This window comes from Triturus cristatus, chromosome 4_2 (assembly GCF_964204655.1).
Source record: "Triturus cristatus chromosome 4_2, aTriCri1.1, whole genome shotgun sequence".
Lineage (NCBI taxonomy): Eukaryota > Metazoa > Chordata > Amphibia > Caudata > Salamandridae > Triturus > Triturus cristatus.
This window is the reverse complement of record NC_140586.1, coordinates 296,200,054-296,214,346: the sequence shown is the minus strand read 5'-3', so window position 1 is coordinate 296,214,346 and position 14,293 is coordinate 296,200,054. Positions and strand designations below refer to the sequence as shown.

General features: G+C 43.6%; 1 protein-coding gene across 1 annotated transcript in view; it reads left to right on the top strand.

Moving 5' to 3' along the window:
- The window catches only part of KIAA0040 (KIAA0040 ortholog), a 153,272-nt gene extending 141,155 nt beyond the window's left edge, over positions 1-12,117 (top strand). The window contains exon 2 of the mRNA XM_085601596.1: positions 9,243-12,117. Coding sequence (XP_085457722.1) covers positions 9,376-9,678 — 303 coding nt within the window. The 5' untranslated portion in view covers positions 9,243-9,375 and the 3' untranslated portion in view covers positions 9,679-12,117. The remainder of the gene's footprint in view (positions 1-9,242) is intronic.
- Positions 12,118-14,293: the final 2,176 nt, after the last annotated feature.

Here is a 14,293-nt window from a genome sequence, read left to right as displayed (position 1 = left end):
TCTGTAAACCTTCAGAATAAGTGTTGCAGCATTGCCTGCTCTAAAGGCTAAAGAGGTTGCCAAGTGGGCACCATGTCAGTTGTGCCCACTCAGCAAACATGTTTGTTTTTCAAGAAAAATCTCCTAGGGCATAAATGTTTTCTTAAAAACGAAATAATCAATAGTCTTGATGCGCAGGGAACCTTGTCCCCACAGTTGGGAAATGTAAGTGATTGTCCATCCTGTGACCGCCATGCCTTGCTCAGGGTTCTGGGAAGAGAAATCTAGCAGCGGCCATCCCTCTCCCAACAGGGCAGGTTGATCATCACTGTGAAGTGGCAGCCCAGTGGGGTTCAGTCTGCCAGTTCCAAGTTTTCCATTTGTGGAGCCAGCTGAAGCTTCCCCAGCCCCGTGGATCTACACCTCTGAATGTGGTGGCAAATGGCGAGTTTGATGTGGTGCCTGAGGCCCCATAAACTGATATTTATGGCAAGTCACCCAGTCTGCCCAACTCTGCATGAGTGCCTTCTCTGTACTTGTAATGTTTGAAGTCATAGGCAGCAGAGAGGTGTTGAGCGTTCAAATGTATTGAAATGAACATTTAAGAACATCCTTTCAATAGGGTTATTGTCATATTTAGTAAGATGGTTTAATGTGAATTAGTTTATATGAAATGTAATATTTTTGCATGAAGGTTAGACACGTTTCTAAGAAGAAACATTGTTCACAGTTCCAGCAAAGCTCTATTAATGTCTCCTGAAATGCCCATGTCATTTACTGCAGAAAGCTCAATAGAATTTTGTGTATAATATTCCAGGAGCTGAATTTCCCATACCTACTGGTAAAAGTATCATTACTGAAATAAAACGGCTGATAACACTGAAAAGAGAGGCACATGAAGGGCACAAAAAACCCTTGATTGGGGGAATGCTTGACTCATTCCAGCACACCCTTGTTTCTGTTCACTGTACCTCTTCAGACAAGGACCAACCATTTGCAAATCAGCTTTGATCCTGAAGAACACTCCAGTCCAACCTGCTTTGCCACATTCCCTCTAAATGAGAACACAACCAACCTACACTGATTTCAGCCTCAACAGTGAGGTGCAACATGAGTTCTGTTGAACAGTGAGCATCGGACTCACATCTGAGCAAACCCATCACACTCAGAGCATCTCACAAATAAAAATAAAAATGTGATGTGTGGAATGTTTGAATTAATCTCGTCTCTTTTATCGACTTTGGAAACTCATTCCCGTACATCGTTTCTTTCCTCTTTGTGGCACTTCAGAGATGGACCAACCTTATGCAATCATCTGCGACTCTTTTCCAAAAGAAACAAACCAGGCCCAGTTGCCAATCATTGTCCCCTTCTAATGGTAACACAAGCGACTGGGTTTTAGCCTTGTTAGTATATTAGGCCTCACATGAGCAAAGTAGTACTCTCAAAATTACCACAATGTTACACAATCTGAACGGAGGTAGCAACTTCCCAAAATGCACTTAGCACAAAGTTTAAAAAGAAGGAACAGCTGGGTCAACCAACTCATCCTAAAATACTCTGATGCATGTATATATTCTTCTTTGTCTCTATCCTCTTCAAAAGGGCACCCAGTATAGAGAAAAACAATCCTCTTGACCCAGTCCACATTGCTAGCAATCACCAACAATATGCATTCCACAATGTTCCTTTGTTTGATGTTGTCTGCTTGGATTTGGAGGTCTACTGTGACATCATCCGCACGATCACTATTTTCATTTCTTCAAACACAATACATGTGTAAAAGAAACCTTTGGGACTCTGCATTTGGGATACATCTGCAAAATGTATTTACTAAAAACTGAGCACAGAAAGACTGAGCAGGAGTCCCCTCTGGCGACCACCGAGGAGGTGAGCTCCTTGAGAAGAAGCAATGCACGCACTCATAGCAAATGTTGGAAGCATCTAGTAAATGGGTGCATGGCTAAAAATGTTGATGCTTTCAGAGTTAGGTGTTACAATGAGGTCAAGAAGCATAGTGTTTTTTATAGTTACCCTCTTTCGTGCTATGGGCAGCTCTTATTACTTTTAAAAGTTGAATGCTCATGATGTCAATTATATAAATTCTTACCCTTTACCTGGCTCACGTTCTCTCGCTTCAGGCATATATATTTATTAATTTGGCTTTTGGCGGATATGAAAGGGATGTAAGAAGAGCAGGTGAGGCCTCATTATTTACCCTTTTTTTCTTTGTTTTTGTTTCTTTTCTGCAAATTACCTTTATTGAGACCATTAACCGGACAAAGAAAGAGTGTAGCAAGAATCTTTAGATTAAGAGGCTGATCCTTTGTTGGTGGTAAGGGTACATTGTGGCAAGAGTAAGAGAGTATCTTAACTGCACACATAATGGTGGATCCACCTGATTTATATGTGGGCAGACCTTTGGTGTAACCACGGTGGAGACTACTGGACCTCCGCCACGGTCACACCCCTCTGATGGCCCGACAGAGTAAGAGCCGCTGGAGGTTGTCTTCTATGTCTGCCCAACTACTTTAGATGGGCAGACATACAGGACAGTTTTCACTGCCCTTCACCACCAGGCAATACATTTTACCACTGCTACCTCTTTTAGACTGGATAAGTAAACTAAGGAGTACTGGCACAGGTACCTTTTCTATTAAAAAAGTACAAAATATTAAATGGAATTTAGAAACCCCCAAATGGAACATACCATTCGGTCAATGGCAGGGATTAATACATTTGCATAAGGAAGCTATCAAGTACCACCATAAACCCATATTAGTGACCTTAAGGATTTACAGGACAAAATAGCATAAAATATTAGTCATGTGAAGGCTAGACATAGAACCTGTCCTCCAACCATACCCCTTTGCCTATGTTACAGAGATGAAGGAAGATAAATTTGACCCTCTCGACATGTTATTTGTACCCCACATGGCGAACACAGGCCGTGTGCTAGTAGGTGCACAAACAGGCATATAGGCAGATGGTGTAGCGCAGGGAGGAGCAACGCAAGCAGAGAAAGCATAGCTGGAGGGAGTGAACATGGATGGAGTGCAAGCAGTTTCACCAAAGGCAAGTGCAGCATGCACTAACACAGGAAGTTATGGGGCTGCATGATCAAGGACATGAAGAGAAGCTGCTGACACTTTGCGGTTCCATTTACCATTTCCAGGTTGTAGTCCATACCTTTCCGCAACCTTTCCTCAGGAGTGCAATGACGGAAAGGCATGTCTGCCCCTACCCGGCAGAAGCTTTAAAGATGTTCCCCAGGGTGGAAGCAGAAACTCAACTAGACCACGGGGGTGGGGTGGCCCTAGTTGGGCACCAGGTCACCCATGTAAGACCCCAGGGGATACCTCGGTCCAATATTTGCTCTGGGAGGGAGGTTGTGTGCCCCAATCCCCTTTAACTATATGTTTAGGCTGTTGGGGATGGGGTCCCTCTCTTGGCTCAGGGAGAGGGGCCACCCCCTTCACTTAAATATATGTTTAGGGCCAGAGGAATGGGGTCCTAGGGCCACTGTTGGTTCTTGCAGGGTAGGTTGCACGCCTCCGTGCCAAGACACAATTTATTTAAATATTTTATTAATTTCTTGGTAAGTATAAATGTAAACTAAATTTAAATACTTATTTTTACCCAAGAACTAATAAAATAAGCTGTTAGAGAACATTATCTGTTCAAAATAAAAATGTATTAAATAATTTAGACATTCAGTTATCTTATAAATATAGATTGTTAAACAAAATACCATAAAAGCACTCTACGTAGCAATTTTGTTTTTAATTAAAAATGTAATCTAAACTTTTGTTTAGTTAATGTAAACTACATTTTAATAAAAATGCAATAAAGTTTGTTTTTCAATATGTAAACTGGTCATTTTGAAACTAAGAAAATATATCATTATTAATTTGCATACTTTTTAAGACTAAGGAAATGTGTATATGCACATAATTGAGAGGTCCAAATATTTAATTATTTGAAATGAAATGAAATTACCAGTTATAAAGCACTTTACTACCCAAAGGTGTCTAAGCGCAGAGATTTCTGGCACAGGAGTATAAAAGAAGCCTAAACAGAAAGTGTAATAGACAGCAGATATGATATATCAGTATGGCCAACATCATTTCCGCTTGAGTGGTATATTAAGTCACTGCTTCGATTATTATCTATGGCAATGTTTTGCAGTACCTGTGTGTGACCATGTGTGGTGCCAAACTTACTCCAAGGCTTCAGAACATTTGTCAATCAGGTCAAAAGTCCTAAACAGTGAGCATCATCATTATAACAAGTGCATTTGTGTCTGTTCTGTGGGATCGAACACTGTAACGAAGAGCACAATCTTGGTATCTGAGCAGGTTTTGCATTTTGTCAGGAATCAAGGCGGGCTTGCTGAAGCTATCACATGAAGAGCGGTAGAGAGCGGAAAACGAATGCAGGTTTTGTGACATGGAAATTGTATACAGAACAACTCTCTTCAGCAGCACCTCTTTTTATGCACCACTACTGAATCTAGTCTCTCCATTCACCATAACTAATCCTCCAGTTACAAACACTGTGCCATTAGCATGGAAAAAGAAACAGGTACGAGAAGAGTACGCTGGGGGTGGGTTGGAATGAGGTGGAGTGGATGGGGTGGTGGAAGAATTGATTGTGTTGCTGCACCTGCTCCCAGAAGACAATGGCCAATATTTACGAGGCCCTTGCACCGCCATAGTGACAAAACTGCGGCACAAACCACTAAATCATATTAATGAAGCCATGCAAAGCCACTTTGCATGGCTTTGAATGGCATCATAAATATGGAGTAAGGCAAGGAAGCTCAAATCTCTGCGTTGCCATACTCTGCCCCAAGATAGGCGTTCCATGGGCAATATGGTGGGTATTCCCATAAGAGCTTGTAAACCCGGGGATGCGCCAAAACCTTATGCCTCCCCAGGGGAGGTGCAACGAGGAGAGATATCACTATTTCTCCTCATTCTTTCCTCTTTTATGTGTGCAGCATTCTGCAGCACACATAGAAAGAAGAAAAAGCCTCCCAGGATTGTTTTTGTGCAGGAAGGTGCCAATTCCTACACAAAAACAATCCTGCATGCAACGCAGACACCCTTGCATCATGGTGCAATAGTGCCTGCGAAGCCACTAGGCTGCCAAAACAGTACAAGTGCAGGGGGAAAGGACAGAAATGCCATAGATACAGTGCATTAATGCCATTTCCTGCCCTTTTCCTTTTAATGCAGGGCAGCGCAGCAAGGTGACTTGCTGCACTGTCCTGTGCCAAAATCTCATCAATCTGCCCCCAAATGCACACCAGCCTCCTAAAAAGAAACCTATGTTTTCTTACTGGCCTGACAGGAATTGCGCTTCACTCTCGGATCTCTGTACTTTTTCTGCACTATAAAGCACGTTACCATTCCTTACCAGGGCACTAGGCTTTATACATTAGATGGTGTGCAGCTTTTTATATGTTTCTTACTGCCTCTTCCACCCCACCCAACATGGCAAGACCTAGACTATGAGTGCACATTTTCCGTTTACCATTTTTAAATGCTGTTTCCGGGCCAGTATGGGTTCAGTTTTCCGACTTCTTTTAACTTGAAGCAGGGCCAGAGAGGTCTTTTATTCCACTGGACATTTTCCCAGTGGGCTGGGACCAGGGCTGGACTGGGACCCAAAACCGGCCCTGGCAAAGTGCTCGCTCCCCCTTCCCCCTGTGTGAAAGGGGCGTTCCTGGGGGAATTCCCAGCAACATCTATGGCTTTTTGACATTGGTCCAGATTTACCAGAAATCGTAAATCTGAGGCAGCGCCAAAAACGTATGCCTCCCCCGGTGAGGCGTAAGGAAGGCACAACGAGGAATAATATCTTTATATCTCCTTGTTTTTCCTCTTTCTATGTTTACTGCATTCTGCAGCACACATAGAAAGAGGAAAAAGCCTCTTGTGGTTGTTTTTGTGCAGGAAGGTGTCCCTTCCTGCACAAAAATAGTCATCCTCACAATGCAGGCCCTCTTGCACCATGGTGCCAGTGTGCTTGCGTTGGCGCACGGCAGACCATTGAGCGCACTAGCAGGGGAAAAGGACAGGAAAGGCTGTATCCAAAAGATACAATGCATTCCTGCCCTTTTCTTTTGCTGTAGGGCAGGGCTGCAGTAAGGCCTACTGCACTGCCCTACAGCAAAAACCTGTAAATGAGGCCTTCAGTGTCTATTTCAATGGTAAATGTGGTGTCTGTAAATGGCAATGCACAACCACACCATGCTTTGATAATATATTGATAGAGTATGCTTCAAAATGCACCACCCTCTCCATTCCACACTCCTACCACTTACTTACCGAATGGACGTGGCTCATTTGCTGCACTTGTTCTTTGTGTGAAGCTTGAATTTTTCCCAATCTCTATTGGCTTCAGTGATGAAACACTTATGGCAGCACCCCCACTCTGAAAATTGTTCCAGCACCACTGCATTCTGGCCATCATTCACACAGTGATAAGGAGGGTTGCAGCCACACCTGCAAACCCCAATGCTGCTTCCATGCTCTTTATTGTGAAGACTTTAGATCTAAGAGCATGAGAGAAAGCATTCGATTGGCTGTGCAAGGCACCCTAGTGATTCATTGTTACTGTGGACGTGCCAAATATAAGGCCAGAGTGGCATGGGCAGGTCACTTTGTTGACGCTCTTGCTCATGACGCTAAGACTTAGTCAGGCCTCATCCAGTGTGACCCTGCAGGCTTGCGGTGCTTGACAGTGTGCCTGCATTTAAATAAAGCAGGGGTATTATTAATTATACTGACCTTTACAGATACTGACCGGCGTGTGCCGTCTCGCAGGTGGTGGTGCACTGCCCAAACACCCCTGATGACGACTCACACCGCCCATCACTCCTGATCAAGTTGTTGTGCATCTGAATCCATGGCACCAAGGCTGTCAAAATACACTTCGGTACTCTGCACTGGGATGAGACTGCAAAATGCAGTTATTAAGAAAACAGTGATCACAGACAAATCTAACAGGCCACCAAGGTAGGTGAGCTCCTCGAGAAAAGGCAGTGATCAGATGCATAACTAAAGTTAGCAGGTTCTAGAATTGAATCACTTGGTTATAAATTCAGATACTACAGAAGGCAGGTGTTAAATGAGCTGATGTGAAACTTTGAAACTCAGAGCAAGCATCCTTCAATTGTATTTGAACACAAAGATTTGCTACCAAGAATTTCATGAACAGAGCACTTTAGAAGTGTTTTGTCTCAGGTGCTAGCCACTGTCTGGTTGAGAAGCAAATGATTTTGGATGATATATTAGTAAAGCACAGAAAAAGCTCACTGCTACAGGATGACACTTAGCATAATTTGATTTTTGCACAAACACAGACATACACATAACTTGTCATACCGACCATTGACCATAATGGAGTGTGTATTTACTACATTAACCCCACATGTGCCTTGATACTGCAGTAGATATAAAACTGACCAAAGCACATATAGCTGCCCTTTTAGTTTTTTAATGCTCTCACTGTAAAGTATCCAAACACACTGCGGGAACCAGGGCCGGACTGGGAACCAAAACCGGCCCTGGCAAAGTGCTCGGCCGCCCCCCCTCCCCCCCGCGGGGGGGTTGAGGGTGCCGCCGAGCTCTTTGCCAGGGCCGGTTTTCAGCCGATTTTGTTACAGGGCTGATTTCGCAGCTATGCTGAAAAAACAGCCCTCTAACAAAAACGGCCCACGGGGGTCTAAAACCGTCCCCCACCCGTGCGGCGCACCGGGGGATTAGTCCGGCCCTGGCGGGAACCAGTCTTCATAGCGCAATGGTTCTCACAGAGATGGTGTTTGTCTGGTTTTGTCAGGATTTACCAACACTCTGTGGACCGGTCCAGTTCCCCAAGTATGTGTTAAACATGCCCACCCAAACACAACATACACAAGCACCATGCCAGCCAAGGTAATTGTGGCCCAATAACACGATATGTGGAACAAATGTAATAATAAACATAGATTCACACTGTTTTCTACTTCAATACAGAGGATCTGACCATGTTTAATGCCTCACAGATTCCATTCTACAATCATAATAAAAGAGAAGATAACTGCGGCCAACGAATGGGTGCACCGTCCTTTTTATTGTGGTTTGATCGCACTCCGCAGGTGTAACCCTCATTCTCTGGTTATGGTTACTACCTTTGTTTATAACATTACACCAAGACATAACCTACACAAGCAGGTGTGCCATGTAATATGTCATTCTTTTACTACTGTTGAGGGGCAGGAGGTGCATCATGATCCACTCAAATCTCTGCCTCTTGTGAGTCATGGCATTTGGTCTGTGTGTTATGGTTTATTGGGAGGGTTTGTGAACTATGATTTGTAAGGCTCACCATAACTTAGGAATTTAAGACGTTTTCAATTTTTTTCATAATAATAACAGCTCTTTAACAGTGTTTTTAAGTGAGATCTGTCTATTTATTGATCTATAAATATAGAGAGAAAGAGCTAGAGAGAAATAGTAAGAGAGACTGGGGCATATTTACAACTTTTATCAACGCTCTGGTTGCTCTATGCCCTTCTCCATATTTGCAAAGTGGTGTTAAGCCACTTTTTGTGATTTAATGCCACAGTGCAAATAAGCCTCCTTTACCCATATCACCTTGCGTGAAAGGGGTGTGCAATGGGTGATGCTGTGAGCGTTCCACCGCAACCTCCATTACTTTTGATGGTGGCCCAGATTTACAAGGATGTGTAAATTTTAGGCTGCGCCAAAAATGAATGCCATGCAAGAGCAGGCATAAGAATGGCGAAACGAGGAGAACTACTTTTATTTCTCCTCATTTTTCCTTTTTCTATGTGTGCTGCAATCTGCAGCACACCTAGAAAGAGCAAAATGCCATTAATGATTGTTTATGTGCAGGAAGGAACACCTTCCTGCACATAAACAATCTTTTCCTGCAACACAGGCACCCTTGCACAATGGTGCGAGGGTGCCTGCGTAGGCCCTAGGCAGCTAAATTTAGCACAAGCACTTGGGAAAACACAGGGGTGCACCGTATTCGTGTGAATACTGTGCATCCCTGCATTTTGAAAATGTCAGAGCGCGGCGCTGCCAAATTTGTTGCAGCCCTGCGCGTTCTGACTTTTTCCGTAAAGATGCCCCACTATCTATGCTGCTTTGTCTTGTGGTACAGTATGTCTTACTTTTCTTCTCTGTCTACACAGAAATGTTCATGTGCATTAGCATCTCTGACTTTATTTGCTTTTTTTTCTGTAGGCTTCCGCCTGTGTTTTGACCCCGAGTGGAACTGAAAGATAGATTCCAGAGGACAAGATTCAATGATTTCCATCGTGTTGTTATAAAAGTTCCCAGAAAGAGCCAGTCCCTCGGCATCTCTAAGCGGCCCGCCATGGACAAAATCACGGACTTCTTCACTTGGTTCTGGAACCTGGTGGAGACCAAGCACCAAGAGGGCGTGTACCAGAGCATATGTCTGGGGGTCATCATTGCCCTGCCCTTCATCGTCCTTCTCGTCATTGCTGTGACCTGCTGTCACTGCTGCTGCTGCCGCCACAAGAAGGAGCCTGCCGGCACCACCAATAACCAAGTCGAGAAGAAGAAGAAGAAAAAGAAGAAAGAGGAAGAAGATCTCTGGATTTCTGCCCACCCAAAGTCCATGCTGCTGGAGAAGATACCTCCTCCGCCTGTATAGTGTGGAGGCCAGAGAGGTTGTGCGATTACCCACCACAAGATGAGACTTGTCTGAAGGCGATCCACTACTCAGCCATGCTGGGGAAAGCAGGAGTCATCCTTTCTGAATAATATACTACTGAGATTGGCCATCTGGATGGGAATGCTCAACCTGGACACTGGTGACCGCAAAGGGATATTGAGAACATATCTCTCAAGCATGTCCAATTCACATTGGTACAGAAAAACATGACTGAACACCTCACTGACCAGGCAGAACCAAAGGAGCCAGAAGTAGAGGTGGGGGTGACGCAACACCCCCAAAATAGCCATGCTGGAGTTCAGGAGGTGATTGAGCAATAAAGATATCGCAAAATGTTGTTTTTATCTTGTTACAGAGGTCACACTTAAAGCTATGTCTTCTGACAAATTGCTGCTTATTATTTTAACATAGAGATTGGTATTTACTTTTCTTTCTCTGACTGCAAAGCTAGAGGAATTTGTACAGTAAACTAGCTGACATTTTTGCTTTGATCACAATAGTGTGAAAGAAAAGGGTGTAGGATGTTTTTTTTCTAAACATTTAAATTCCTGTAAATGAACTGTTAAAATATTTCAAAATATATCAGCATTTAGGAAAGCACAAATGAAGCACATTTTTCTAGTAATGCAGAAGTGTGGTAGAAACAAAGATTCTAATAGGATCAAAACAACTCAAGACACTTGGGGATGTGTAAATGGTATGAATTTGCTGCAGCCCGATTTCCATACATTATCGTTTGTGCTGTATAGCTTTATCAGTAAGACTGCATGGTTGTACAAATTTTGTGTCCATTTCAATGCAAAATGTGCTGTCTGTAAATGGCAGTGAGCTACCGCACCATTCCTTTGTGATATATTTGCAACAGTGTTCTCCAAAACGCACCACCAGCTACGTACTACACCTTCACCACTGTCCTGCTGAATGGGCGTAGCTCATTTGCTATACTTGTTCTTTGTGCGGCGCTTGGATTTTTCAGTCCTTACGACTTCTGTGATGTAACCCTCACTCTGAAGATCGGTCCAGTACCACTGTTCAGAACATACCACAACAAATACAAGGACCACAAGTGGAAGGAAAGGACCATACTTCTCTACCACTTTTGTGAAACTGTCAAATGCTTAAATATCTTCAGAGAACTTTCTCTCCACAATGGCACCCCCAGTGGTCCTCAAGCACAACTATACTGCTTAACCGATATTTGTACCTATAATGTTATTTGCTGATGAAAGATAGAGCTGTGTATTTTTGTAAGTACTGAGACGTTGTCATCATACCAAACACGTTTAGGCAGTTTGCTTTAACTGATGTGAATGAACATCTGTACATGTGGTCTGTGAGGTGCCTAAAAGTAATGTGCAATAACATATTTTTTTTGCTTTTTTTTTAATCAGTGTTTTTGATCGAGACTTTACGGTGCAAGCTAAAAGTATATTTGTGGTCTAATTAAAGAGCCTTTGTTGCGCAATGATGCCCCTGGATAGTAATAGAGCACAATCTCAGATTTTCAACCAATTATTTATATAGAAGAAAGTTTGTAGCCTGGCAGGCCTCGTCCTAATCATGGGTGAGCTGGGCCCATGCCCCGGGTGCCGACCTTTAGAGGGGATAAGAGATACTGGAATAAAAGTCACAAAGCAGTCTCCCTCCAATGTGGCTCCAATTAAAAGCTTTTAGAAACACTTGGGTATATAAACAAAGGAATGGCACAGCTAGCAATTTATCTGTGCTGTGCTGCGCCATTTCAAAAATGCAGGCATGCACCGCATTTACAAGAATACAGTGCATCCCCTGTATTTTCCCACGCTGGCGCTAAAAAAAGCTGCCTAGCGCTGACACACATACCCTTGCGCCATGGTGAAAGGCTGCCTGTGTTGCAGGGAATCATCCCTTGTACTATGTTGTAAGGATGTCTGTATTACAGGGAAGATTGTTTATGTGCAGGAAGGGACACCTTCCTGCACATCAACAATCTCTGAAGGCGATTTGCTCCTTCTATGTGTGTTACAGAATGCAGCACACATAGAAAGAGCAAAGAATTAGGAGGAATAAAAGCATTTCTCCTTGTTGCACCAACCTAACGCCGGCTATTCAGTGGCGTTAGATTTTGGCACTGCGTCAGATTTATACATCCTTGTAAATCTGGGGCAGCATCAAAAAGCAATAGGTGTTGCGGTGGAATGCCCACAAGAACACCCATTGCACGCCCCTTTCACGCAGATACCTATGTGAAAGGGCACGATGTTTACAAAGCGGAGTTAAGCCATTCAAAGTGACTTAACGCCGCTTTGTTAATGTGGAGCAGAGCATTGCGCTACCGGAGCATCCTGAAAAGTGAGTGTCCTTGTAAATAAGCCCCAATGTCGCTACGTGCTGCTGGAGCCTGTGCTCCTGTGGCGGCTTGCATAGGGCATGCTGCAGGGCAGGGCAGGGGAGGGGCAGGGTGGGGGTTAGTAAACTCGGACTTACGACGGAACGGAGGAAAGTAATTATTCCGTTCCTCCGTTCCGTCGTATGTCTGAGTTTACTGCCCCTCACCCTGCCCCTCCCCCACCCCGCCTCGCAGTACGGCCTATGCGAGCTACCCCTCTGTGCTCGCATCCTGTCTCTTTCCTCATGACTATCCTTTCCGTTCCCCTCACCCTGTCACATTTTCAACACACTTCAGCAGGGTAGAGAAGGAACAAACAATGCACTGCCTTAATTCCTAACATCATTAAAGGGACAACGAATGGGTGCACAAAATGCAGAGAAGTTGTCCCATGTGCGTCTGAGGCAAAGGGAGAGCTGGAGTTGCATGTTTAAATGTTGTACTCTTGGGTCCAGATTACAAAAGTTTTGTGTCTGGTTTGCATCATGTTTTTGATGCAAACCAGGCACAAAATCCATTTTGGTATTTACAATGCAACTCAAATGTCGATTTGTGTTTCTTTGTAAAAAAGAAAAAAAAGTAACATAGAGCAGTGCATTGCACTGCCTTGCAGTTACTTTGCGTCAGGGAGGCGTTCCATGGATGTTGCATGGACATTACCGTGCATCAACCCATGAATTTTTACATGATCCCATATTTACAAAGAGTTGTAGACATGGGTTTGTGCAAAAATGGTGCGCCTGCCTGAGGCTGGCGTAACAATAAGATATATCTTTATTTCTCCTCGTTTTTTACTCTTTGCATGTGTGTGTTCAAGCACATATTCATAGAGGAAAAATGCTCATGGGATATTTTTTGTACAGGTAAATACGCCTGCCTGCTCGAAAAGTATCTTGACCATAACACAGGTACCATTGCACTAATTTTGTATGTCATAGGGCATAATAACATCTACCATGAAACCAAAAAAATAGCAGAGAAAGGTAGATTTTTTTTTAAATATTAGTTTTCAGAACCACACAGGTTTGTTTGTACCAGAGATCTGTGTAATGCCAAAAGCCATAAAATCGTATTTTTCTTTCTCGCTCCAACAATGCTTGGCAAAGAGAACAAGGGCAAACTGGATGGAGTGGTTTTCTTTAGTAAAGATTTCTTTGTTGTGCAATAGTATCCTCTACTGGTCACAAAGCATAATTACACATTATAGAATCGTATATCTTCACGGTTGCTTGCAGCACTGCCACTCCGAAAAAGATTTCAAACTGCTGAAGATTGTCATATATTTTTTTATTTCATAGAGAAAAAAAGATGGCGCTATATATCCGTTTCCAGGAGTACGCAGAGCACCTTCTTAAACATGAATATGTACAAAATGGCTCTCTGCGGTTTCAAATAACATCAGCGTAATTGTTTTTAATTGATCAATAATTCCACAAGTGAAATCCGGAAACACGTCAGAGCTGTAACTGCTTTCTTCAATAAAATGTTTTTTAAAAAAAACTTTTACTGAGAGATGATGTTCTGGCACAATTTTGCTCCTTATCCTCCAGAGGTTATTTTAACACGGAATTATTTATTACTTCTCCGAAATACAATAGTCCTAATTGAGAACATATTTTCTTTTTTTCTGCAGCCCAATGCCCAATAAATTGTTTTTATTTTGAATCTTTTTTAAGCGAGATCAGAGATGAAACTACAGCATTTCGGGGCATATTTACAATAACTGGCGCATCCCTGCATATCAGCAGGGATGCGCCAGTTATTGTGCGCCACAGCTCCGCCACCATGGATGCGCCGCATTTACAATGCGGCGCACCATAGTGCAAAAACGGCACAGATGCGTGACACATCTGTGCCGTAAAAGAGGCGCATTGCTGGAGTTGCGTCGCAAGTGTGACGCAGCTCCAGCAATGCTCTGGGGGGCCCTATCTTGTTAATGCTGCGTCAATCCTTACGCCTGCTTCAGGCAGGCGCAGGGTTTTGACGCAGCATGGGCATAAAAGTGACTGAGTGAAATCTTGTAGATTTCACTCAGCCACTTTTAGGAGGCGTTCCTGCGCCGGAAGGCCCCCCCTGCGCAAGAACGCCTACATGTGGCGCAGGGCTTTACAACGTGATGCATCTCCCAGATGCATCACGTTGTAAGTACCCCGCACCATGGCGCAGGATTAGCGCCGCCGCTGCGTCACAAAAGTGACGCAACGGCGGCGTAAATGAGGCTCAAGG